The sequence below is a fragment of the Mauremys reevesii genome, linkage group 6 (genome assembly GCF_016161935.1).
Source record: "Mauremys reevesii isolate NIE-2019 linkage group 6, ASM1616193v1, whole genome shotgun sequence".
NCBI classification, from domain to species: Eukaryota; Metazoa; Chordata; order Testudines; family Geoemydidae; genus Mauremys; species Mauremys reevesii.
In genome coordinates this window covers 78,164,180-78,191,201 of record NC_052628.1, presented here as the reverse complement: position 1 = coordinate 78,191,201, position 27,022 = coordinate 78,164,180, and the positions used below count along the sequence as shown (strand labels likewise).

Below are 27,022 nucleotides of genomic sequence, written 5' to 3'. Positions count from 1 at the left end.
ATATTTGTGAACAGTTATTTAACAGTAATGATCAAGGTATTTCACAGAAAACTGAATTGAAGGTTTTAGGACAAACTATTTTTTACTGCAAACATTTTGGAAAGTTTTATCTCAGACAGGGAAGTACTAGGACTCAGCTCTTCCTGTAATAGTCGGTCAGCCTTTATTTTTAGTTTTCAATTGTCAGTATTTTTTCCCCTTTTGTAAAGGAAGTGTAAGGAACTGCCAGTACTAGAAGCTGAATTGTCTTATTCGCAGTTCCACTATGATACACTCAATTGCAGTGAAGGTTTGTAGCATTGAGCCCAGTCCAATGCTTTGAGGGCATAATAGATGATAAGGCTCAAGCTTATAACATGATTGAAGTCAATGGAGCTATGAAAATTTACACCGGCTGGCAATCACTGCTCCCTGGCACTCAGCATCTTGGAGGAGGTTCGGAGCAACTCACAGTTTCAGACTTGTAATGCTTCTCCTACGTGGACTGTCTGTGGTGTCACATTTTGGTGTGAAAGAACCAGTCCTTGTAAATATAGCAGGCCAAATTCATCCCTCATGGAACTGTATTGAAATAAATGGAGTTATGCAAGAGATTAACTTGGCCCAGCTAAATTAGAAAGGCCACTTTGTTTCCCCAGAAGACCAGAAATAGGCTTCAAACTCCAATCTTACATATGACAAAACAAAACAAAACAATTCATTCACAGACTAAACCCTCCAAGTGGGTGTTCCATGACAATAGGCTGTAGTAAACATATAGGAACATTAAAAATAGCATTTAGTATCAATGAAGCATTGTTTCTGAAGGGGATGAAGGAATATGACTCATATGGGCTCAGTCCTTGTGCACTTCACTGATGTCACTGGGGACTCGGGATGTACAAGGAATATTGGTGTTATTTATATGACTGTACCATCTAGAGACCCCCAGGTGTGACCAAGGCCTTTCTGTGCTAGGTGTTGGAGAGACATATAATAAAAAGCAACCCCTTTCCCAAACAGCTTACTAGCATGCAAGACTGGGGCCACCAATGTCTTCCAATTGCAGATTCCACAAACTGTCCAGCAGCAGTGCTTTCTTCTGTGAAGGTTTATGCAAAGTTAAGAAGGCACAGTGTGATGGAAGATCAGGAAATTGGGTCTTGAGTCAAAGTGTTGAAGCAGATGAGTAATTCTGTGGGGATTCATGCTTTGCTGAACTGGTACCTCACAAATATAGGCAGAGACCAAGCGGAGCACCACCACAAGGACAGCAGGGAACAAACTCCACTGCTTCTCACTGGAAAACACACTTTATGCAGGTTTTAAAAAGCGGCCAGAATAAACGTGGCTCACCATGGTAGCCCTTGCAGAAAACAGTAGAAAACCCTCTCCTTAAAATTCTGTTAGATGAAGGGGAGTGGGAAGAAGTGTGGTTTATAATAGCAAAATAATTACAGCTTAAGAATGTTTCCTGTTTAAATATGAATGCTTTTATTAACCCCCTAATACACATACAGCCAAGAGCTCCTGAAGCAGAATGCAAGGCTGGCAATGGATACAGCTGTGATGGCAGGTGTCAAAAAGTGAACTGCCTGGGTTTTATTAAGTGTACACACTGAGCTGACATTCACTGTAGCAAGAATTTCTCAAGCATGACTTGCACATCTGAAGAAGCTGATCATCAATAATCATCTCCAGTTAACAGCAGATTTCCATCTGTTTGGCTACCGCATACTCCTTTGATTTTTTTTTAAATTTAAATACATGGTCACAGCCTAAGCTGTAATTTTAAGAGATACCATCACCTCTAAGCTTCTTTTAAATTATTAGTAATGTAGTCTTGAAGGACAACATGTAGACTTCATCTGATTAAAAAGTATGCAGGTCCTATATATGTAAAAAAATAAATAAAAATAATAATGAATGCCACCAAGTCATATTGTTGTGATCACATCAAATCTCAGTTTCTCTCAGTAAAGGTAGAGCCTTCCTTCCATTACACCATTAACTGAAGGATGAATAATGCTCCGGACACAATGTTATATTCACCAACTCAATCTCTTCTGGAAGAATACATCAAAACCTCCTTTCTTTTTAAAGAAAATATAGAGGGTAATGTGGGTGTGAAGGCAGAGACCAGCAGTATTGAGCAATAGCCCCACAGTAAGAAGATAGCTGTATGGGAGGGTTAGATGCTGGAACATGAGCTACTATCTAGTGGGGAAGGATATGCAGTCAATAGCACAGGGGAACCTTGAAAAGCAATCTGCAGATAAATGAGTTTGGGAGAGTGTTTAAAGAGTGGAAAGTTCTGTTTGCATAAGCATCCAACAGTCTGGATACTATAACTCCCAGACAGGGCTGGATTTAAGGGTAGGTGACTGCCTGGGGCTGTTTGTGTTGTTAGCAACAAAAAGGAAAATAGAATATTTGAAGTAACATTTCAAGTAGGGCTGTCAAGCAATTAAAAAAATTGTGATTAATCACACTGTTAAACACTAATAAAATACCATTTATTTAAATATTTTGGATATTTTCTGCAATTTCATATATATTAAATTCAATTACAACACAGAATACAAAGTGTACAGTGCTCACTTTATATTTATTTCTTATTATAAATGTTTGCACTGTAAAAAACAAATTAGTATTTCAGTTCACCTAAGTACTGTAGTGCAATCTCTTTCTCATGAAAGCTGAACTTACAGATGTAGAATTATGTACAAAAAACTGCATTCAAAAATAAAACAAAAAGCTTTAGAGCCTACAAGTCCACTTAGTCCTATTTCTTGTTCAGCCAATCACTCAGACAAACAAGTTTGTTTACATTGCAGGAGATAATGTTGCCTGCTTTTTATTCACAATGTCACCTGAAAGACATTGTGAGAACAGGCATTTGTTGTAGCCAGTGTCACAAGATATCTACATGCCAGAAGCACTAAAGATTCATATGTACCCTTCATGCTTCAACCATCATTCCAGAGGACATGCATCCATGCTGATGGGTTCTGCTCAATAACAATCCAAAGTAGAGCAGACCGACACATGTTCATTTTCATCCTCTGAGTCAGATGCCACCAGCAGAAGGCTGATTTTCTTTTTTGGGGGTTCGGGTTCTCTAGTGTCCGAAGTGGAGTGTTGCTTCTGAAAGCATGTTCCACACCTCATCCCTCTCAGATTTTGGAAGGCACTTCAGATTCTTAACCTTGGGTTGAGTGCTGTAGTTATCTTTACAAATCTCACATTGGTACCTTCTTTGCGTTTTGTCAAATCTGCAGCGAAAGTGTTCTTAAGATGAACATGTGCTGAATCCTCATCTGAGACTATTATAACATGAAATATATGACAGAATGCAGGTAAAACAGAGCCGGAGACGTACAATTCTCCCCGAAGGAGTTCAGTCACAAATTTAATTAATGCATTATTTTTTTAAATGAGTGTCATCAATGGAATGGTGGCCGAACCATGAAGGAGCATATGAGTGTTTAGCATATCTGGAACATAAATACCTTGAAATGCCGGCTATAAAAGTCCCATGCGAATGCCTCTTCTCACTTTCTGGTGACACTGTAAACAAGAAGTGGGCAGCATTATCTCCCATAAATGTAAACAAACTTGTCTGTCTTAGTGATTGGCTGAACAAGAAGTAGGACTGAGAGGACTTGTAGGCTCTAAAGTTTTGCTCTGTTTTGTTTTTGAGTGCAGTTATGTAACAACAACAACAAAAATCTACATTTGTAAGTTGCATTTTCATGCTAAAGAGATTGCATTACAGTACTTGTATGAGGTGAACTGAAAAATACTATTTTTTACCATTTTTACACTTTATAATAATATAAAGTGAGCAGTATACACTTTGTAGTTTGTGTTGTAATTGATATCAATGTATTTGAAAATGTAGAAAAATATCCATAAATATTTAATAAATTTCAATTGGTATTCTAGTGTTTAACAGTGCGATTAAAACTGTGATTATCGCGATTAATTTTAACTGCAATTATTTTTTGAGTTAATCACATGAATTAACTGTGATTAATCAACAGCCCTAGTTTCAAGTATTCCATATATGGATTCATTTTTCACTAACCTCCTAGAATGTTTTGGATGGTTGTAGAATCTCGTGGAACCTTCCAGACTTTTTGAGAACTGCATTTTCCTTGAATCTCCTAGAATGTTGTCAGCTACGCGCTTGGGGTTATATAAGGGCAAGGCCTTGCCAGTCAGTCAGTGAGATATAAGAACAAAGTGAAGTGAAGTGAAGTGAGAGCCCAGCTGCGATACTGTGAACCTTACTTTATTGTGTAATTGTGAAAGTGTACTTGTGTTTTAAGACTTGAAGAGTGTAAGTAGCTACTAATAAAGGACATATTTAATAACACGTCAGAGATATCTATCAAACCCCTATCTTAATACTGTCACTTCTTTTGCCATGCTTAACATGTAACGTTTGATGATTTAGTAAGACTGCAGAACATAGACTTTGCTGTCGGATTTGAAGATGCCATCACTGCTGCCAAAGAAATGGCAGAAATCTTAAGAGTTGAGCCTGTCTTCAAGGAAATTCATATTCAGCACAAGAAGAGACAGTTTGGTTACGAGAGCAGAGATAAGGTGATGGGAAGCTCGGAAGAAAAATTGAAGAGAATATTTTTGCTTGCTCACTGATACTGCTCAAGTGTCCATTGAAGAAAGTTTCAGACAAATGAAGCACCACAAAAAGACCTGGAGGGGTTTGTATGACCTTAGTAAGCTGCCAGTGGACAGGAAAACACTCGAAACATTGTACGGACCTTCACTGGACGTTGACGAACGTGTGGAATGTTCGGACATCAATGATAGAGGTTTTTATGTTGAATTGAACATCAGTCACATTTTGCCACACAGGAAGCACTCTCCACTCCAAGTCCTCCACTTCATTCATGATGCAGAGCTGACAGATGCTTTTCCTAACGTGTGGATAGCTTTGAGGAGTCTGCCACGCTGCCAGTCACAGTCACGAGTGGTAAGTGCTGCTTTTCGAAGTTCAGGCTCATTAAACATGTCTTTGAACAATGATGGCTGACTACAGTGACATCGCTTGTTATTTTATCGTTTGACAATACCATTGACCAGTCTTCGGATCTCTCTGATGCTGGGCTTCGGTTTGCAAGGACAAAGGTGTGAAAAGTGACATTTAGAACTAAAGGCCTAGGGTTAATATTTTAAGGCTGTCACTTACTGTAACACTATTTAATACTCGTCCACCCAATGTTGGTGCACAGTTCAATTTCTGGATGTTAGTACATTTCAGTTATTTTTAAAATTAAAAAGTTTTCTTAAAGTTAAAAAGTATTCTTAAAATTAAAAAGACAATATAACAGGGTTCAAAACCAAACAAAACAAAACAAAACCCTAGATAAATTCATGGAGGATATGTCCATCAATGGCGTCCCTAGCCTCTGTTCGCCAGAAGCTGGGAATGGGCAGGAGATGGATCACTTGATGATTCCCTGTTCTGTTCATTCCCTCTGGGGCACCTGGCGTTGGCCACTGTCGAAAGACAGGATACTGGGTTAGATGGACCTTTGGTCTGACCCAGTATGGCTGTTCTTATGCTCGATAAAGTTAAGAGGAAACAATGTTTTTTTATTTGCTTACACATGGCATGAATAAATGCAGATTTACAGATCCTAGCAATGACAGGGATAAATCATGCACCAAAGTTGTGAAGTGGGCTACAAATGCAATAAAAAAATAAGTTATTAAAATGTTTAACAAATGGTGTGTGGGGGTGCCAAAGATGCTCCTCGCCTGGGGCATCATTTGGTCTAGGGCCTGCTCTGCTCACAGACCTTTTGAGAGTCACCTACCTATTCAAAACCAGTTCTGGGTTTCAATTCTCATTGACTCAAGAGCAACCAGTAGGGTTTGGCGATGTTCTGCATTAACAGCACTGTATGTCAAGACTGATTTCTTTCTTCCTTGAACTTGAAACTTCACTGTGGGTCCACTGCCCAGGAATATATGATGACAGTAAGGAGCATGTAATTTTAATGCAGTAGAACCATAAGCAGAATGCACTGATGCAATTCTTTTTACAAACCTATGTCCATTAAACCAAGGGCAAACACTCAGAGGGGTTTCAGTGATATTCAGGGAAAAACAGCTCTAGAGTTTTTATATATATTACAATATATAAGGAAACTGAGGTACACAGGGTGCTCATGGAATTCCATGCACGATGATGGCCATGTCTGGAATATGATGCAAGATGCTGAATCTGAAGTTCCATGATTTTTGATTATTGGTTAGGTTCTCCCAACGTTAGTCCCCTAAAATCAGCTAATCTGTCCCACTGAATTTTCCCCATCTGTTTCACAAGGATGAGGGAAAGTTATTCATCCACCCAAACCAAAGAACAAACAGAGGGTTTGGGCCACCAGGAGGAGGTCCTGTACCTCCTCATTAGTGCTGAGTTGCCTACCAGCTCCACTGGAACAACATACTAGGTCTTCCTTTACCAGCAGCTGCCCCTGGCCTTTTCACTCCTGGAGTGAGAGTGCACTGCATAGAAGAGGACCACAGAAAATTTCATACATATTTAGGGTTTTCCAGATATTCTTCACAAGCAAGGGGAAAAACAATGAATCTCCCCTCAGTCCTTCTGTCCTTTCAGCAGCCATAGATACTACACAGACGGCTATCTGCAGCGTCAAGGGAAATGGCAACTTTTGTGCACTGCAAGTAGGAGATCCATGCAGAGGGACCTCTTTAGGTGTGGATCTGAGGGACACAATCTGGAACTATCTTTACTCAACAGTATGGGGACTCGCTACATTAGAGGACCCATTAAGGTGTATGTTTCCTTTCAAGGGAGTGCACACTTCAATAATGATGACACATTGACAGCATGCTGATCAGTTTAAGTATAGGTTGATTTCTATTTAGTACAATTCCATATACTGCATATCAAGAACTAAAAAAAAAAAAAAGACATGCATAGTGGCAGAATACGCACAAATTTAGAGTGATATCGTCTCACAAAAACTATTTTCACTTGCACTGTGTACAGTTCCTTAATATATATATGGAAGACTGCCATCTACTGTTGATATCAGTAGGTTTTTTATATATACAAACATTGTTGTATACTTTCAGTAAGGCCTGCTCCAAGTCAGAGTGAAGTCAATTGGCCCATAGCAGCTAGTTAAACAGCAAGAACTAGATGGCTCTTTTTAAAAAATGAAATAAGGTGATGTAGGTTGAATAAAAATTACTTTAAATAAGATAATGTCAGCAAATCAGGTTGCTTGACACTTGCTTATTAAATAATTTCAAATTGAATTTTCATTTATAAAAAGTATAATAAAATAGATTGTTAATGTACAACTACTTTCTAATTTGAAGAATGACAGGATAAGGCAATTTTGTGAGTCAGAGTGAACATTTTATGTAGTTAGTTTTGCTACCACATTCATTTGAATAAACTGACTAGATCCCCCCATCATTTCTCTCTATTAAAATGTATCTATCAAATACTGGTGAGTTGCATCTCCCTCACTGACAGTACTTATATCAGGTTATTCCAATTAATTATTTTTTGAAACTAAAATTATTGGCTCTGGCAATAAGATGCATACACAGCCATATTACTACTGATCACCACTTTGAATGTGACCAGTGACACATTTTTGACAAATGCCTCAGTAAATCAATCTATGGTCATAACATGCAAGGTCTTTAGCTTTATGGTCTAATTAACATAGCACAATTTGTTAGGCTGACTAAATTTCCTTGCTCCAGTGTGATCCAAACAGTCAAACAGTCACCCTTGCACATTAAAAATATAAGCACAGAGTCACTGTCCTATCTGTAAAGGCTGATAATTTATTTAGATGTGCCTTATAAAAACCCTCTCATATGCTACCAGTGCACTATTGTATAGATAATAACAATTTCAGAAAACAGGTCTGTGTTGCAATTTATAATTAAAAAGATAACTAGACATTATAGAATGTTTTTTCACCATTATTTTGTAGCAGTTTGTCAATATATTTGAATTTATAAATAAATATTTCCAAGACTAAACACTCTACTTCTATTTGTAATTATTATTATTAATCATCTTTGCAAAACCTCTGAAACACAATGAAACATTTTCTCTGGAAATGGCAGAGATAAAAGAGTACACCTAGGATATTTTTAGCAAACAATATAGGACTTTAGTTTCTATGGAAATGTAATCCTTCCTAATGAAGAGAAGGGTCCTTCAGAAACACATGACATCAGTCTTGCTTCTCTCAAATACACCTCCCCAGTTCAGAGTACAATCAGTGGATTGAGTTAATCTTTGTTTCCTGCCAAAAGGATTCAATATTTTCCAATTTTAGTCTGAACACAGAGATTTCAGCTACTTGTTTTCAGGGATTTTGTTCCAGGAAATAATTTTGGTTTGAGAAAAAAGAAAATAAAACAAGATGTACTTTATTCCTTGAAGGTTCAAAGCTTTCGTGTTGGACTATCACAGTAAGGAACGTTGTCTAGTAGCAGATCTTTCCTGGGTATAAGCACTGCAAAAAAACAAACAAAAAATCAGTAAGAATAATATTTTATCATAACAATCTACAAAATATACATGGCCTTTAATATTTTTACTAGCAATGAAGCAGCTTATTACTGAGCATCTAGTTTTAAATTAAACCTACAAGAAGCACTATGGTAATTTCCTAAGCCAATAAAAATGAACTAACATTTTACTTCTGTTCATCAGAAATCTCTTCCACCTCCTTCACCTATTTTGCTATTAAAAACATCCTTGAAAATATTTTAACTATCATTGCTACATTTTGCCATTTGTCATGTGAAGACATTTTAGCAAAACAGGATAGCAAATTATAACGTTTCTAGCAATCCTGATTCCAATGTATTTAAATACCAATTTCAAAATGCATAAAACATACTTTAAAATATACAGACATCTCATTTAAGATCTGTAACATTTATTAATGCTGTACCTGTTCTTTTAAGAACAGCAGAAAAATCAAGTGTCAGATGACATTTATTGCAGGAGAAAAGAGCAGTATGTTGGGTTTTTCTTGGCTGTGCACTGTGCTAACTGCCCTTGGCTCTAATAAAGTTTTGACCATCTGGCTCCTTGGATATCCACTTGGGAGTTCTGCACCTGAGGGCTGTCCGATCTGTACAACTGGCACCACCTACAAGCTGAAGCCCCATGGCTGCAAACACAATCCTGTACTTTGACTAGTCAGGCAAGTACTAAACAAAGGTACAGTAAACGTCTAAAACACTCCAAATTCCATTCCATGTGTGTAACCAGTCACATCTCATCCAAAGTATGCTGTTTTTCCATATATTATAGAAAAAGCAAGGGAATTGCTTCCCTTGAAGCTACATTTCTTTTTCCTTTTCTGGCTGTGGTACTAAAACAGAATTAAAACACATTTTTAAATGGATTGAATAATATTTTGTCTGTGTTCTACCGATGAAGGAAACATTCATGTCCCAGTGTTCACATGTATTTTGTCCTCTACGTTTTAGGGACAAGACTTTATTCATGAGAGAGAAATACAAGTATAAACCAAACAGTATAGAGGAGGAAGAACGAACAAATACAAACAAAAAGGAGTCCGGTGGCACCTTAAAGACTAACAGATTTATTTGGGCATAAGCTTCTGTGGGTAAAAATCCCACTTCTTCAGATCAAGTGGGTTTTTTACCCATGAAAGCTTATGCCCAAATAAATCTGTTAGTCTTTAAGGTGCCACCGGGTTCCTTGTTGTTTTTCTGGATACAGACTAACATGGTTACCCCTCTGATACTTGGACAAATAAAAAAAGACTGATGGGGACAGAACCTTCTAACCTCTCACTGAAAAATAAAAGTTTGGCACACATCTCACTCATCACTATAGCAAACCCAAAGTGAAAACCATCAGGATGGTTTTACCTATATGCGGTAAATTAGGGTGAGAAAAGCTCTACTTGTATCAGTTTGTTCTGCAAATATAAAAACAAGTTGACTAGTGCCAACTCTCTTGCACAACAGTGGATAATTTGACTTGACAAGCTGCACAGCAATGTCTCAAAAAATCTGTTTAGTGAGATTCTGAATAATGTGACTAACACAAGCTCTTAGCTGCAAATCTCTTTTCTTTATCATTTTAAAAACTTTTTTCAGACTTGACTCTTCAGTGCTGGCAGAAATAAAAAAAAAAGAGTACACCAATATAGGACATTAGTTTCGATGGAAATGTAATCCTTCCCAATGAAGTGCATCTTAACATATCTCTCTGCATAACAGCTAATGTCCACAATATTCTGATCACAGCTTCATAAATTCTTTAACAGTATTCCAAGAACAACCAAGGAGATCAGGAATGTAGTCAATGCCATAGTACTGTAAGTCCATCTAGTTCAGCATGCTGGATGACGGTGATCAGTACCAGACGCTTCTGAGAAAGGTGCAACAAACCAACTACTGGAAAATTATGGAGTATCCTGTTCACAGAGAAAGTCTCTTCTTAACCTCTAGCACTTAGTAATTACCCGTGAAGCATAAGGGTTTGTGTATGCTTTCTAAAAATGCTTGGCTTTTATCCCATCTAATGTAAACATTAGTTCTTTCATTATGCCTCTGAACATCTACTTTTTTAAAATGTAACTCCAAGCTCTTGGCCTCAAAGATATTCTGTGTCAGTAAGTTCCACAAATTAAAGATGTATTGCGTAAAACAGAGATGCATTTTCTTTTATCAGTTTTAAATTACTGTATTTCTAACATCATGGAATGTCTCCTTTTTCCTTTTTAATGTGAATGTGTAAATAGGAATACCCTATTTACCTTTATTATTATTCATTACTGTGACGGTACCTCCCATAAGGCTCTATGGAAATATGCTTAGAATGTGTTTTATGCTACATATGCCATGTAACACATATCCCTAAAGGTTATGATCTACTGAATGTATTAATCCTATCTGTATGCATGCATCATTTTTGTATTCGAAGTTATGAATGTTATGAATGTTAGCTGTGTCCTGGCTTGATTTCTAAATAACCTTAGTAGAGCATTTGGTCAGTTCCTGGAGAAAGGAATGTTGAAATTAAGTACCTAATCAAGAAACACTTAAAGGACAATGGATCTTGGAATGCTCCAATCCACATAAGAAGTCTACTTGAGGATGTTCAAGGTAGCATGTAAACAATGGATGCTATCTGTAAAAACTGTGAGTCATGCATGGACATGTGACTTGCCCAGGTGACTCCAAAACTCCATCTTGGAGCTGGACTTTGCACAGGTGTGAGGAGGGGGATCTCCACCCACAAGAGAAAGTCTATTTAAACCCCTGGGAGACCCCTCCATTTTGGTCTTCAGATGGCTAAAGAGGGAGCCTCTCCACCCGCCAGGATACTTGAAAGAAACTGGAACAAAGGACAGTAACCACAGGGGGTGTGAATGATTGCTGGACCCAGGCTAAAAGGAGATTAGTCTGTAAAAGGGAGCATTCTGGAACTGGTGAGGATCTTATCTGTATTCAGTTTGATTAGACATAGATTTGTGCATTTTATTTTATTTTGCTTGGTGACTTACTTTGTTCTGTCTATTACTACTTGGAACCACTTAAATCCTACTTTCTGTATTTAATAAAATCACTTTTTACTTATTAACTCAGTATGTATTAATACCTGGGAGAGCAAACAACTGTGCATCTCTCTATATCAGTATTATAGAGGGCTAACAATTTATGAGTTTATCCTGCATATGCTTTATACAGGGTAAAACAGATTTATTTGGGTTTAGACCCCATTGGGCATCTGGGTGTTAAAGACAAGCACATTTCTCTTAGCTGCTTTTAGGCAAACCTGCAGTTTTGAGGCAATTAATTCAGACCCTGGGTCTTTGTTGGAGCAGACAGGAGTGTCTGGCTCAGTAAGACAGGGTGCTGGAGTCCTGAGCTGGCAGGGAAAACAGGAGCAGAGCTAGTCCTGGCACATCAGTTGGCAGCTCCCAGCGGGGGTTGCAGTAGGCAAAGTGAGGTTTGGGGTGGAGGCTGACAGCTCATGACCCTCCATGTAATAACCTCGTGACCCTCTGAGGGATCCTGACCCCCAGTTTGAGAACCCCTGCCTTAGGCATTAAGGAAGTTCACAGAAAGGACGACATCTTGCTTAAATGAGTGTGTCACTATTTATTACACAAAAGACGAGACATAAAAATGATACAGGAAGCGCTGAGACTTTCCCTGTAGCCTCAGTCAAATCTAGAACACACTTCTGACATACATGGATATGTGAAATTGATCCACAATGCATGGGTTTGAGTTTGCTCTATTCTGAGTTTTACTGAAAATAGACAAAGAAAGTTAAATACATAAAAGGCACTTGTATCAATTAAAGTTTCAGGATACAGAACTTCATGATGTTGACTCTAATTTAGTTTTCTGACTTGGGAGACAAATGACTCCTAGATCTTAAGGCCAGCATCTACTGTTCCCATTCCTTCTCCCTCTCATCCCTGTCCACTCCTCATTCCACTCCCCACACTCAGTCCTCATACATTATTTCCTTTTCTTCACTCTCTCACCTTAGCAGAGGGATGGGCCATCTGGGATAGAATTTAATTACCCCGAAAGTAGGAAATGGAGAGGAGCTGCTTGAGACAGTAGTGGCAACACAAAGCAAGAGCAGGTGCCTACCACAATGCCCATTTTCCTAGTAGATGCAGAAAGAGGGGGAAAATGGGCAATTTTTATGGTGATAATGGCAGCAGGAGTCCCAGCACGCTCAGGGCTGGCACCAGCTTCCCCGCAACAGGAGATGAAAGAAGGCAGAGGGTGAAGGATCTCCTGAAGTGTATCACAGACGGTGCTCTCTGTGATGCCTGAAAGCCATGAACATGCATGCTTAGAGGGAACATGTAGGACTATGGGAAACTTGAGGGCCTGTACGAGACTTTTTTGGGGTTCATACTGGTTCACTTTTTGAGTCTGACAATTTCAGATTTGAATGAACCCAATACTGCAAAGATTTGACTGGCTTTGGGTCAAAACCAAATCAAGCAAGCATCACAAATCTTTCACCAGACACTATAATTCGGCCTAGCCTCTCGAATCTAAATGAATCTGACCCAAGTTTGGGGTAAATAATATACAACACTAAAACAAAAAGAAACACACACCCTCAGTTTCAGATTTTGTCACTGAAGTTCAGCACAGATCTAAATACCATTAAAAAAAAAAAAGATTGATGCTGTGCAGCTCTACTTACTCAGACTGTCAGAACCTGTGTGAAGTCCCTGTATAACAGATGTTCTGAGTAGAAATTCAACATCTGAACCTATTTTCATAAGCTGGTAAAGAAAAAACAAGGCAATTAAAACAGTGCAAAATTACTCTTGTAGACATTTTCCATGTTTGGTAAGTATAAATCAAATATCGTCAGTATTTTTATATTTTCTGAATAATAGAGCGTCTTGTATTTACATAGTGCTTTTTATCCTGGAGGACCCCAAAGTGCTTTATGAACCCATATGTAAGTCACTCTGGCGTACAGCCAACTGGGATGAAACAAGTCTACTGTTTGATAACACACACATCAATAGAAAATACTGTATTTAATTGAAACTACAGCAGGATATTTAGGTAGGTAGGTTACCAGAGCAATTATATTTTAATTTGTGTCCAATTATCCTGAACTCCAGGAGGAACATCTTGCAGTCAGGTTCTTTACAGTTCAGGTACGTTTTGGACTTCTTGCCCCTCTTTTCCTGCCCAGTCTGAGAAGAGGAGTCAATGGTGCTGAGATGCCACAGGAAGGAGATCAAAAGCAGCAGGAGTGGCCAGGGGAAGGGGCAGTCCCCCTCTCCCGAGAAATCAGCAGCATTAGGAGTGTGTGATTACAACACTGTAATCCCTTTCCTATTTGAGACGAAGCATGACCAAGGTCTCCATGTGCATGCCCCTGGCCAAAGACAGAACTTGTTAAATGGCTAGTACTTATTTGTATGCGGCACCTTCCTGCAATGTATACAGCTGCACAAGTGAGAAGCCTAGGGGGACAGAGTTTCTTACATTGAAAAGTTTCTCAGGTAGTTATTCTTCACTTCTTGTCCTAAAAACTGTTTAATGTCATGGGCTGGAAAACATGTGCTATATTCTACTCTGGCAGTGGATGAAGCAACAAATAAATAGGGTCAAAATTTTGAAAAATGGATGCCTGAAGTTAGGCACCAAAGTCTATAAAAGGATACCTGAATAGGAGGCCTGATTTTCAGAAGTACCAAGGTGCCTGGTGCCAAACAGTTTTGACTGGGTCTGTAAAGCACTCTTTGGTCCAGTTCTTCTGCATTAATGGTACTTCAGCATATAAATGCACAATAATTATTAAACATGACAGGTTGTGTCCCCCCCTTCCTCCCCATGGATGTCATCAAGGCCTTGCTGGAGACCAAGAATTTTATCCACTGATCTTTCACTCACTCAATGAATATGCCAATTAACTAGCATCAAAAGAAGAGTCAATATTAAATATGTGCATTTTGTAGATCACCACTCCTAACAAATGTAGCTTTGAGAATTTTACCTGGCATCTTATCTGTACATCAATTAAAACAGTGTTATATCATTAAATTAAAAAATAGAACAGAAGACAGAACTTGATGCCTAGGACACACGCACAGAAATATTGCTACTGTTGCTTGGCAACAAGCAGACATACTAGAGAGAGTCCTGAATGAATGTTCAGAAGTGTTAACGTCAGTGATATGTGGGTGCTAGGATGCAAAGTACTGAACTGATCGTCTTAGTTGGTTTTTTTCTACAATATATGCTTAAATATAGATGTGGTTTCTTCTAATGCCTCCCCTCATGGACTCAAGAGAAGCAGCATACATGTGTCTACAAGAGGATTTCTAAAGAGAGAATTCAATGAATTGGAAAATATGCTGAATTAGAAGAGTGACAACAATTAATTCACTTCTTCAGCATGTATAGTAAAATAAAACCTCCAGTTCACATTGTTTCAATGTTAATAATTGCAGGCCTAAGTAAATTCATAATCTTACTGCTAATTAAAACAACTTTGCAAATGTGTTACATAACAGCCGGGAGAGTTTGAATTATATAGTAAGCTAAAAGAATTTTCTACACTGTAGTCCCTTCATTTACCAGAGAGATAAAGACAGGTGAGGTAACTAATGCATCTGTATTAACAACTCAATCACAAGCACTTGATTATTTGGGAGGGAAGGAATTTGTGATATGATATGAGTCAGAACTACTAGGCCCTATTGCCAGCTCTGCCAATAACTGCCTACATTTACACTAACGAGCTAGGGGGGGTGACTCCCATCTTGCATACACATATTCATGCTACTTCAATGTGAACTAGTGTGAGTACATGTACACGAGCAATGTACATGGGAATCACATCTCTAGCTCATAGCATAGATGTAGCCTCACTGTGTGACATTGGGCAAGTCACTTAACCTCTGTGCCCCATTTCACATATCTGTAGAGTATAAGAGAGTAACTGATAGATTTTAAGATCAGAGGGCCCATTATGATCATCTACTCTGATAACCAGTCTAATATTTAGCTTGACTGCATAAAGAGAAACAAGCAAAATATTTCCACTAAATGGACAACAATCTGGAAAAACAATTCTAATTTGTTATGAACTTGAAAATAGGCAGAGCAAAAATGGCTTTGAATTGTAAACATGGAAAACTGTTTTTCATGCAATTTTTAATGTGAAAAGTGCCATTTGTAATTTTTACATAAACTGATGGTGACAGCAGGACACAAAATAGAAAATAAGTTTGTACACAAAGTTCCATGAAATTACATTTTGAAATTCACAAAGCTCTGGTTGCGAGGCTCAATTAGTATTTACAAAGTGCCCTGAGATCCTTTGATAAAAGATGCTGCTATGTGAATGTAAAGTATTATGAGACTTAATAGTATAAAGTGGAGAATAGCATCTCAATGAAAGTACCTCTGCTATTCTCTCAGAAGAGGTCTCATCTTGATGGTTTCTGAATTCTTCATTTATCTTTAGTCTTGCAGCTAAAGGGGGAAAGTAAAATAAAGTAGTTGAGTTTTTTTATTTTTTTTTAAATCCCCTCACTTATCATCAGTTCTTTGTCACTGGCTCAAAACCCACATTCCTTAGTAGCTAAAGCCCATCTCAGGTAGACAAATTTGCCCCTTGTTTGTTGATGCTGTCCTACAGCCATGGTCCTTTTACTACCTATCCTCTTCATATTTCACTCAGACCAGAGCCTTGTACTTCAAGATCTCTGTGGAACTTGAGTGATAGCATGTTTTATTCCCACACCAATCACACCAGAAATGTTTTGTAATATGGTTTATAAAAAAAAAAAAACCCTGAAAATACTACTATATATAACTAGTATTTGTATCTGCTCAGTTCAAATATGCATGTTTACTATCTGATGGAGTTGTGTTATTCATTTTAAGAACAACTGTACACAAAGATAAGAAACTCGGGTGTTTGGTAGCCTAAGACAGCTGAGATTCACTGTTTTAGAAAATCAACAAGACTACAATTTTAGAACCGTATGGTTCTGTTCTACTGAAAATCTTTTCATAACATTACATCTTAAAATAGTACTTACTGGCTTGATTCTAGCCAGAGATGTAATTTAATCCTTGGGAATATGAGGGTAAGGGGCAGCATGGGGAAAGGGGAGATTTCCCCTCCTTATTCCTCTGAGATGGGTGAATGGGAAAAATCACAACAATTTGAGGCAAATACTCTTTAAGCATTATTTTCCTCCCTGCCTTGTTCCTCTGCTCCAGCACTTCTGTAGTCAGTTTTTCACTAAAGCCATTCCTGTTTCTGATCTTTTATAGAGTGTGCGCATGCATGTATGATTGGTGGAAGAGAGGACAGAAGACTCTTAGAACTGGCAGGGAGCAAACTCTCTTCCCTTCTTAAAAGGCTGCTTTTTGCATTTTCCATAAACTGGTATTAATGGGCTCCCTCTTCTTCACACTAGCATTGCTGCTTTCTGTTACCGTAGTAACTTTAGAATCCCCTACTCAGTGTTGGCCAGTGCAGCAAGATCTGCTATTGTCTCCTTTCCTAACCCACCCTCATTGCAAAGAAAGGAAAACTGGAGGAAGGAGAGGAGAAGAGGGAAGCAGAGAGTAGGAACAAATTGGCTATCTCCCTGGAACAGCGGAATAGAGTTGATGCCCAAAGACCCTGCTCTGCACCCTACATTTACCTTTCCCTCACCACATGAACTGTTACTGAGGTGGGAAGTCAGGTTCTCAAGATCCTCTATGACAGGTTTCAGAGTAGAAGCCATGTTAGTCTGTATCCGCAAAAAGAACAGGAGTACTTGTGGCACCTTAGAGACTAACAAATTTATTTGAGCATAAGCTTGGGCTACAGCCCACTTCATCAGATCCATAGAATGATAATATTAAATATAGTAAGAAATATATATACATACATTGAACATGAAAAGGTGGAAGTAGCCATACCAACTGTAATTAAGATGAGGTCTTATCAGCAGGAGAAAAAAAACTTTTGTAGTGATAATCAAGATGGCCCATTTTAGACAGCTGACAAGAAGGTGTGAGGATACTTAACATGGGAAAATAGATTAAATATGTGTAAAGACTCAGCCAATTACACATACCGAATCTATTTCCCCATGTTAAATATCTTTTCATGTGCTGTATATTTATACCTGCCTACTGTATTTTTCACTCCATGCATCTGATGAAGTGGGTTATAGCTCATGAAAGCTTACACCCAAATAAATTTGTTAGTCTCTAAGGTGCCACAAGGACTCCTCATTGTTCCATCTGTTTGCTCCCTGGACCAGCAGAGGCTACATGCAAACTCCACTCACAAAAGAAGAAAGCGTGCTTTGCCCTGTTTGAGTGAACCCATTAAGCTTCTTAAACAACAGCAGATTCCAAAAAGGGGCTCATGTAGTTTAAGTCCTCTCAGACAGAGGGATGGTAGTTGCTGTAAGAGACCTTCACAACAGGCATGCAGAAGGGAGGAGGGTCCTTAGAGCTTTTGTAGAGATGCACAGGATCCACTAAGAAGACAACAATTCTTACCTTCTAGAGCTCTGGCATCATTTTTAAAAACCTGTTGCCGTGTTCTGTGCAATGCTCTAAAAAGCTTCAAAACCTGTTAACAAAATACAAGTCAACAATAAATGTGTTTTGTTTGTTAATAGGATTTCTTAAGTAAAATTAATATTTTTGCAATTAAAAAGGTATTTTGTTTGCATTCTATTGTTTTCTCCATAGCAGCTGGAGTAGACTCATTCTGTCAGAAATGTTATCTCAATTCAGACTTTTTGCAGATAAAACAGATATAGAACACAGAAGACATGACAATTTTTGATATCTAAAATACAGTAGAACCTCAGAGTTGCGAACACTAGAGTTACAAACTGAGCGGTCAACTATACACCTCATTTGGAACCGGAAGTATGCAATCAGGCATCAGCAGAGACACACACAAAAAAGGCAAATACAGTACAGTACTGTGTTAAATGTAAACTACTAAAAAAATAAAGGGAAAGTTTAAAAAAAGATTGACAAGGTAAGGAAACTGTTTCTATGCTTGTTTCATTTAAATTAAGATGGTTAAAAGCAGCATTTTCCTCCTGCATAGTAAAGTTTCAAAGCTGTATTAAGTCAATGTACAGTTGGAAACTTTTGAAAGAACAACCATAACATTTTGTTCAGCACTATGAACCTCCTCCACTCCTGAGGGTATGTAACTCTGAGGTTCTACTGTAACTGAAGACACAAAAGAAGTTCTGGTACTATTTCAAGTCACTATTTTGATCTCTATGGCCCTACCCCTGCAAGGAGACCAGCACAAAAACACTCATGCCTGCAAAGTAAAAATTTACAGGATATAACTGTACAGTAAAAGCCACACAATTAAGTGAAAATCCTGGGTATCATCAGAGATTAGTTTTACTATTAAATATTAGATACTACACTACCAAAAACCTGGACCAGCAGAGACTGCAGTTCTCATAGGCTATAGTTCAATAGTTCTGAAATACTGACAGCATCAACTCATTTATAGGCCAGTGTCACAAAACTGAATGAATAAGATGACCTCAAGCAGCAGCTTGGAAAGCTTATGTCCAAACATTACATTTTCAATAGAACTACTTAAACATAAAAAGGATACAGCAAAACCCATCCAAACTGCAAGTTCCTCTCTAACAATACGTACAAGATCAGTAGGTAATGACTTTGGTCAGGAGAAGATACTCAAAAAGACTGAATTACACGATGGAAATACATACGCAAAAATGGTTTTTAAAATTATTATTAAAGGTTATTATAAGCATGCCTATGCCTTTACTGAATTTTAGTAGATACTTCTAAACATCATATGTTTATAGAATAGAATAATTCATATGCTTATGATTTTGGTTGAAATGTTCATTCTAATTAAGGAAATTTCTAGGAAATCTCTGCTCTCTGTCAATCAAGGACAAGCACCAGAAGTGTGAGAGGAGGATACCTCCTTAGCCATAAAGCCATATTTATTACCTTCAAGTGTATTTACACAGACTCTGGAATGCATCTTTAGAGCATCTAGTTAGTTTTGACATTCCATATTTTATTATATAATTTATTTATTATCTTTCATCTTTATTATATAGACATCAGTATAAATGTGTTAGTGCCTTGTATAGAATGTTTGATAGGAGTCTTTTACTCCAAACTGTATACTACAAACGATAGGTTATAAATCTAGGAATCATTTGGTGAAAAGGGCAAACAACCAACAAGGTGATTGTCAAAGAACAGGGGACTTCCACCCTGTAGAAGATAACAGTTCGGTATAGGCATGATTTTTATCTCAAGAAAACAAACTTTATATAATATTTAAGTTTTAGAAAGAGACCTGTTTGTGTCAAAGAGTGGAAGGCTTTAGTCAGGATACTCTAAAGGGAGGTGGTGCTTAGGATGTATTATCAGAACTGTAAACTATGTAATAAAAGTGGACCTTTTCACCCCACCTCTTTGAAAGAAAAATAAAAAAGCCCCTTAATTTTAAACACACACAAAGAATTCTAAAAATAATCTTATTTAAACTGATTTCTTTTATAAATGCTCTAAAATTCTTATTCTTTAAATGTTAAGGAGAACTTATATGATTGGGAAATATTTTACAGAAATTATTGGTTACTTCTAACCAACAGAAAAGGTGAAAGCTTTTCTTGTCCTCCAAGTCCTTGGATGAATAACGTCTTCTGAGATGCATATTTGCAAGTATTATTATATCTAAATGCAAGCCTTCATTTAATAACTGCCTGATACCATTGTTATGTGAATAGTGAGATGTTCCCTGTATAAATATATCATGGTCATACTATTAGCAATAACTAATATAAGAAACCTCTTGAGTGTAAAAATATCCCTCAGCTCGCACTGCTTCCCGCAGCCCCCATTGGCGAGGAGTGGCAAACTGCGGCCAGTGGGAGCTGCGACCGGCCGAACCTGCAGACGCAGCAGGTAAACAAACCGGCCCGGACCGCCACGGGCTTTCCCTGCACAAGCAGCAGACCAGCTTTGAGAAGCACTGGTCTAGATAATACTTAGTCTTGCCTTGAGTGCAGGGGACTGGACTAGATGACCTCTTGAGGTCCCTTCCAGTTCTATGATTACATTGATTTATTTTAGCTACTGATAAAAACTCTCCACTGGGAGATATACAGAAGAGATTGGGTCTGAAGTAACCATTATTTACTGCTTGATTTGTCTCTCTCTTTTTCCTTTCTTTAATAAGTCATAGTTAATAGTTATGATTACTTTGCTCATCTTTAATCATGGTGTCCCTTAAGGCCTGGCAAGAACACATCTGACTAAAATTGGAGGGAGGGGGAATGTCACATATCTGAATTGGCATAAAATGAGACATTTAAAATTTGGCTTGTGGTTTATTGTTTCTCTAGGCTATACATTTTTAGTAATTTTTGAGATAAAATTACATAGCATCAGCACTGCTTTCTACCACACAAATGAGCTTACTATCTTCAAAACAGAGTCTTATTAGAATCACAGAGAATTTTGAGTCAGTGACATATAGGAGGTGAAACCAAAGGAACTGTTCCCCCAATATTTCCATCAAACTGTCTCTTCTTTGGGTTAACATTTTCTCATGCAAATAATATATATATCCCTTTATATATTTTTCTCTTATCTTATTTGTCAAGTAGATTTCAACATTTAGTACCTCAATCTATAGCTTCGAAACCTTTGTGTCGACCCCTTTGGGGAATTTCACAAATAAATCACCACCTTGAATCAGACATAGTTACAGAGATGGAGGGAGATGCCGTATGGAACAGGTGGTTTGTTATTACTGTTTATTATTTACTGAGTGTTGATAATGTTCTTGATACTGCACAGATGACCTAAAGACCTTAGTTGTTGAAGTATTTGAAATACTATATTTTCTAAAATGAAGGGTTCAAATCCCAGAAACGTCAACTCAGCCCTTATTTCTTCTAAGGTAGATAAACATCTACTTCTCTGCTCTTGTTTTTCTACTCCCTCCCAGCCCCTCTTCCATTCTGCCAATAAATCCTCACTCACTGTCTCTTCATAATCCTCTGATTCCCACCTTTATGCCTTTTTAAACACTGGCCACTGCACCTAGGGTGACCAGATGTCCTGATTTTACAGGGATAGTCCCGATTTTGGGGTCTTTTTCTTATATAGGCTCCTATTACCCCCACCCCAATTTTTCACACTTGCTGTCTGGTCACCCTAATTGCACCTGAACACTCACTTTGCACTACTGTACCTAGTGTTCTCCCTGTCTTAAAAATAATTTCTTCTCTTGAAGCCAGAAGTGCTAGCCCATGTCAGTAAAAATGTTGCTCACCCATTAAATGTAAGCAACCCCCCCGCAAACCCTACACTGTCTCCAAATTCACTGCCTGTCTGATTTACATTTATCTGTTTAGTCTGTAAATGCCATAGCAATGTAATCCGGAGTAAACTGAGCACCATGCAGTTTATGTGCACGTAGACTTTTCAGATGAAATGCTAAAAACTCAGGTCTTGTTTGTTCTATGATGTTGAAGTTTCCACAGCATATTCTGCACCCTAGTGTCTTTAGTGTACTGTTCTTCAGTTGCATTTATCAACATTGATAAATGCAAAGTAATGCTCATTGGAAAACATAATTCCAACTATACATATAAAATGATGGGATCTAAATTAGTTACCACCACTCAAGAAAGATCTTGGAGTCATTGAGAATAGTTTTCTGAAAACATCCACTCAATGTGCAGCGGCAGTCAAAAAAGCTAATAGAATGTTGGGAATCATTAATAAATGGATAGATAATAAGACAGAAAATATCATATTGTCTGCATATAAATCCATGGTACACCCACATCTTGAATACTGAGCGCAGATGTGGTCACCCCATCTCAAAAAAGATATAGTGGAATTGGAAAAGGTTCAGAAAAGGGCAACAAAAATTATTAGGGGTATGGAACAGCAGCCACATGAGGAGATATTAATAAGACTGAGACTTTTCAGCTTGGAAAAGAGTCGACTAAGCGGGGATATGATAGAAGTCAATAAAATCAGGACTGGTGTGGAGAAAGCAAATGCAAAGGATGGGCTCCACCTAAACCAAAGTGGATCCAGACTGCTGGCACTTAACATAAAATAGGTTGCAAAGCAGTTTTTAAACTAAGAGATGGGGAAAGTCGATTGCTGCAGCAGAGCATGTGGATCAGACAGAGACTTCTCTTAGAGGAGAGTCTATTGATAGAGATTCTCTAGGTTTTAGTCAGGAGGAGAGGATGGAAGAGGATATAGTATGGGCCAGATCAAATAAGAAACATTCACATAAAAAAGAATCTGACACATCAGAAAAGGGCAGACAAATAAACAGTGACAAGTTTTTGAAGTGCTTGTACACAAATTCTAGAAGTCTAAATAATAAGATGGATGAACTAGAGTGTCTCATGTTAAAGGAGGATATTGATATAAAAGGCATCACAGAAACCTGGTGGAGTGGGGACAATCAATGGGACACAATCATTCCAGGGTATAAAATATATCGGAAGGACAGAACAGGTCGTGGGGGAAGAGAGGGGGGAAGTGGCACTATATGTGAAAGAAAATGTAGACTCAAATGAAGTAAAAATCTTAAATGAATCCATATGTTCCACAGAATCTCCACGGATAGTAATTCCATGCTCTAATAAAAATACAACAGTAGGGATCTATTATCGACCACCTGACCAGGACAGTGATAGGACAATGAAATGCTAAGGGAGATTAGAGAACTCACTAATAGTGGGAGATTTCAATTATCCCCATATTGACTGGGTACATGTCATCTCAGGACAAAATACAGAGACAAAATTTCTCGACACTTTAAACGACTGCTTCTTGGAGCAGCTAATACAGGGACCCACAAGGGGAGAAGCAAGTCTCGATTTAGTCCTAGTGGAGCACAGGATCTGGTCCAAGAGGTAACTATAACAGGACCGTTTAGAAATAGTGACCATAATATAATAACATTTAACATTCCTGTGGTGGGAAGAACATCTCAACAGCCCAACACTGTGGCATTTAATTTCAGAAAGGGGAACTATGCAAAAATGAGGTTAGTTAAACAGAAATTAAAAGGTAGTGCCTAGAGTGAAATCCCCGCAAGCTGCATGAACACTTTTCAAAGACACCATAATAGAGGCCCAACTTAAATGTATACCCCAAATTAAAAAACACAGTAAAAACTAAAAAAGAGCAACAGTGGCTTAACAACTATGTAAAAGAAGCAGTGAGAGATAAAAAGGCATCTTTTAAAAAGTGGAAATCAAATCCTAGTGAGGTAAATAGAAAGGAGTATAAACACTGCCAAATTAAGTGTAAAAATGTAATAAGAAAAGCCAAAAAGGAGTTTGAAGAACAGCTAGTCAAAAACTCAAAAGGTAATAACAAAATGGCTTTTAAGTACATCAGAAGCAGGAAGCCTGCTCAACAACCAGTGGGGCCCCTGGTTGTTGAGATACAAAAGGAGCACTTAAAGATGATAAAGTCATTGCGGAGAAACTAAATGAAATCTTTGCTTCAGCCTTCATGGCTGAGGATGTTAGGGAGATTCCCAAACCTGAGCTGTTCTTTGTAGGTGACAAATCTGAGGAACTGTCACAGATTGAACTGTCACTAGAGGTGGTTTTGGAATTGATAGATAAACTTAATTGATAAACAATGGCTATTATCCATTGAGGAACTGGGATGGTGTCCCTAGCATCTGTTTGCCAGAAGCTGGGAATGGGTGACAGGGAATGGATCACTTGATGATCTCCTGTTGTGTTCATTCCCTCTGGGGCACCTGGCATTGGCCACTGTCAGAAGACAGGATACAGGGCTAGATGGACCTTTGGTGTGACCCAGTATGGCTGTTCTTATGTACAGTACAAAAGAAAGTAGCTTATTGATTTTCCTTCAGTTGGCCTCATCCTTGCACCTTCCTGACTTTTTTGTCATTTAATAAGTGACGTCAAATAATTTTAAAACAACAAAAGGAAAATATTTCCCTTCTTTAAATACATTCACAAGCGAAGGAACTATATTAATTCCAGCTCATCAAGGCAGAATCTATCTTTATATTTTCTCTATTCTTTCTGATGTTACTTTCATGGCTGACACATAACAGATTACAGAAAAGGCTGAGATGTGTGTCTTGGCTTCCTTTTCCCTCACACCAGGATTCTCTCTCCCATCTGAATTTTAATTCACTTTAAATGAATTCTGAAAACAGTGGTGATGTTTTTCGTATGTGTGCACAGTTACTCAAGGATTCAGGTCCCACCTGTCTATATTTCTTTTAGCTTATGTGATGCCACTTCACTGACTGTGACTGCTGAAACCAAGGCTGCACCAAGAGTCAGGAGATGGGTGAGAGAGACCCGAGGGCCTCCACCATCTCCCAACAGCCCAAGTCTCAGGGCTTGTTTTTGCCGCCTCACTAAATCAGTGCTGCTGCGATTGATGCAGCGGCATCAATTTAGTGGGTCTGGTGACGATGCAGTAAACCAATGGGAGAGCGCTCTCCCATCGATGTAACTAATCCATCTTAATGAGAAGCAGAAGCTATGTCAACAGGAAAGCGTCTCCTGCTAACATAGAACAGTGTAGACACGGTGTTAAGTCGATGTAAGTTATGTTGCTTCGGGGGGAGGGGGGTTTATACCCCAGAGTGACCTAAATTTTGTTGACTTAAGCTGTAGTGTAGACAAGGCCTCAGGCTTATAGGCACAGGATAAGCAGCACTGGTGCAGCCCACAGCACCTGCAGCACCCACAGCTACTCCAGCATGGGGAGTTGGTGATCTGAGGGCAGGCTTGAGAAATCAAGTTGCTCAGGACCCTGCCCTGCCCCAAGCTGGGCCTAGGCCTGTTACAGCACCTGGCCAAGCTCCCCCATCCTCGCAGTGCGCTGGAGGCCGCAGGTGCGTAAACCGAGGGGAGGTCACGGGCCTTGCCAATCCTTGCGGGGAGGGACATACAACGGCCCCAACTCCCAAGCCCAGCAGCCAGACCCTGCCCTACGCACTGCCACTGACTCTGCTCGTACGCAGCAAGCGGGACATCGCGCATGCGCGCTCACTCACCTCCGCCCGGCTCCCCATCGCCGCAGCCGCTCCCCCACCACACGTAGCGGGCCAGCAGAACCACGCCCACGCCCTGCCGACTCGCTCATGAGGAGCCAATCGGAAAGACACGTTTCAGCCCCGGGAGCGTCTCAGCACCTCCACTATGGTACGTTACTGGACGTGCCTGCGCCGAACTTTTCCCTGCGCTCCACTAGTGGCGGCGAGGCTACTTCCGGGTGAGGCGGGCATTTGTGTCCGATAGAGCCGTGTCCCTTGAACACTGGTTCCGGACAGGACGGTGCTCCCGGAGCCGTGAGGGGGGCGGGAAGCAAGAGGACGTAGCTAGGCTGCAACAAGGAGAAAGAAACGTGATTGGCTAATAAGTTTCCCCTGTTCCAGCCTATGGGTAGCTAGGGTGCCTTGCGCACGTGGTGCTGCTGGGCTGCCCTGCCAACACGCGCAGGGTAGAGTCTGGGCCTCCCCAGCGCTGTCAGGGATGCCCTGTCTGCCCAGCTCCAACCCCCCAGGCAGCAGCAGGAGGGGCCCAGCAGCCATGAAATTGCCCCCAAACCCCATGAGATTTAAACAACGTGGCTGTTGTTGGGTGTAGGCTGAGGCTGCCCTCTGAAAGCATGAGGGTTAGCAAGCTACAGCTCTTCCCTAACAACATGCCTCCAGGAGTTTGGGCTTTAAGAAATCACCACACATTGTAATAAAAAACAAACAAACTAGGAGTCCTTATGGCACCCTAGAGACTAACAAATTTATTTGGGCATAAGCTTTTGTGGGCAAATGCCTGCATCTGCTTAAGTGGGTTTTAGCCCACAAAAGCTTATGCCCAAATAAATTTGTTAGTCTCTAGGGTGCCACAAGGACTCCTAGTTTTTTTAGCTTGTACAGACTAACAGGGCTACCACTGAAACCTGTCATCATACATTGCAATGTGGCTCTATGTGCTACTCCAGGCTCCTTGTGCATTAATTAAACTGCACCTTTAATGCACCAGGGGCCCACACCAACTTGCCCTTAAACCAGCTGAAACACTTGTATGGATGTCAATGGGAGTTGGGTCAGACCTTGAAGTAAAATTAGTGAGTTGCACCAAGCATCTGAGAACTATACACTGCGCTGCGTTAAGTTTTGTATCCCATGATGGCTCTGGGAAGGGGGGGGGAGAATACTTTTAATGAGGTTTTAAATTATGTTCTTAAAAGTGTTCAGAGTCATTAGAACCCTATAAATGACATGAAGATGGTATATTTTTGCTATCTTTTTGGTGAAGAAACTATTCAGTTTTCAAACTCCTAACTGGAAACTCATCAGATTCCAGCCAATTAACAGATGCACAACTGCTTTTTACTCCCTAGCCAGTGTTTAACTCTGCTTATA

At 39.2% G+C, this 27,022-nt stretch overlaps 1 protein-coding gene across 2 annotated transcripts; it reads right to left on the bottom strand.

Moving 5' to 3' along the window:
- On the bottom strand, positions 1-25,921 carry LYRM7 (LYR motif containing 7). Of its 2 annotated transcripts, XM_039545807.1 has the most exons (6): positions 25,652-25,921; positions 18,085-18,157; positions 15,974-16,044; positions 13,247-13,328; positions 8,445-8,531; positions 1-561 (listed from the first exon to the last, which is right to left on the bottom strand). In XM_039545807.1, exons 1-5 carry the CDS (start codon positions 25,667-25,669, stop codon positions 8,461-8,463), a joined length of 315 nt encoding a protein of 104 aa, XP_039401741.1. In that variant the 5' UTR covers positions 25,670-25,921; the 3' UTR covers positions 1-561; positions 8,445-8,460. The 2 variants fall into 2 exon arrangements, with proteins under 2 accessions (XP_039401741.1, XP_039401740.1); XM_039545806.1 differs by lacking the exon at positions 1-561 and having other exon boundaries at positions 6,879-8,531; positions 25,652-25,918.
- Positions 25,922-27,022: the final 1,101 nt, after the last annotated feature.

Bases quoted from the DNA above. Each gene is read 5' to 3' on its own strand.
- LYRM7 (XM_039545807.1), bottom strand. The intron at 13,329-15,973 runs GTACTTTCATTG...TTTCTTTACCAG, and splicing joins CTTCTGAGAGAATAGCAGAG to CTTATGAAAATAGGTTCAGA. The intron at 8,532-13,246 runs GTAAGTAGAGCT...GTTTTTTTGCAG, and splicing joins CACAGGTTCTGACAGTCTGA to TGCTTATACCCAGGAAAGAT.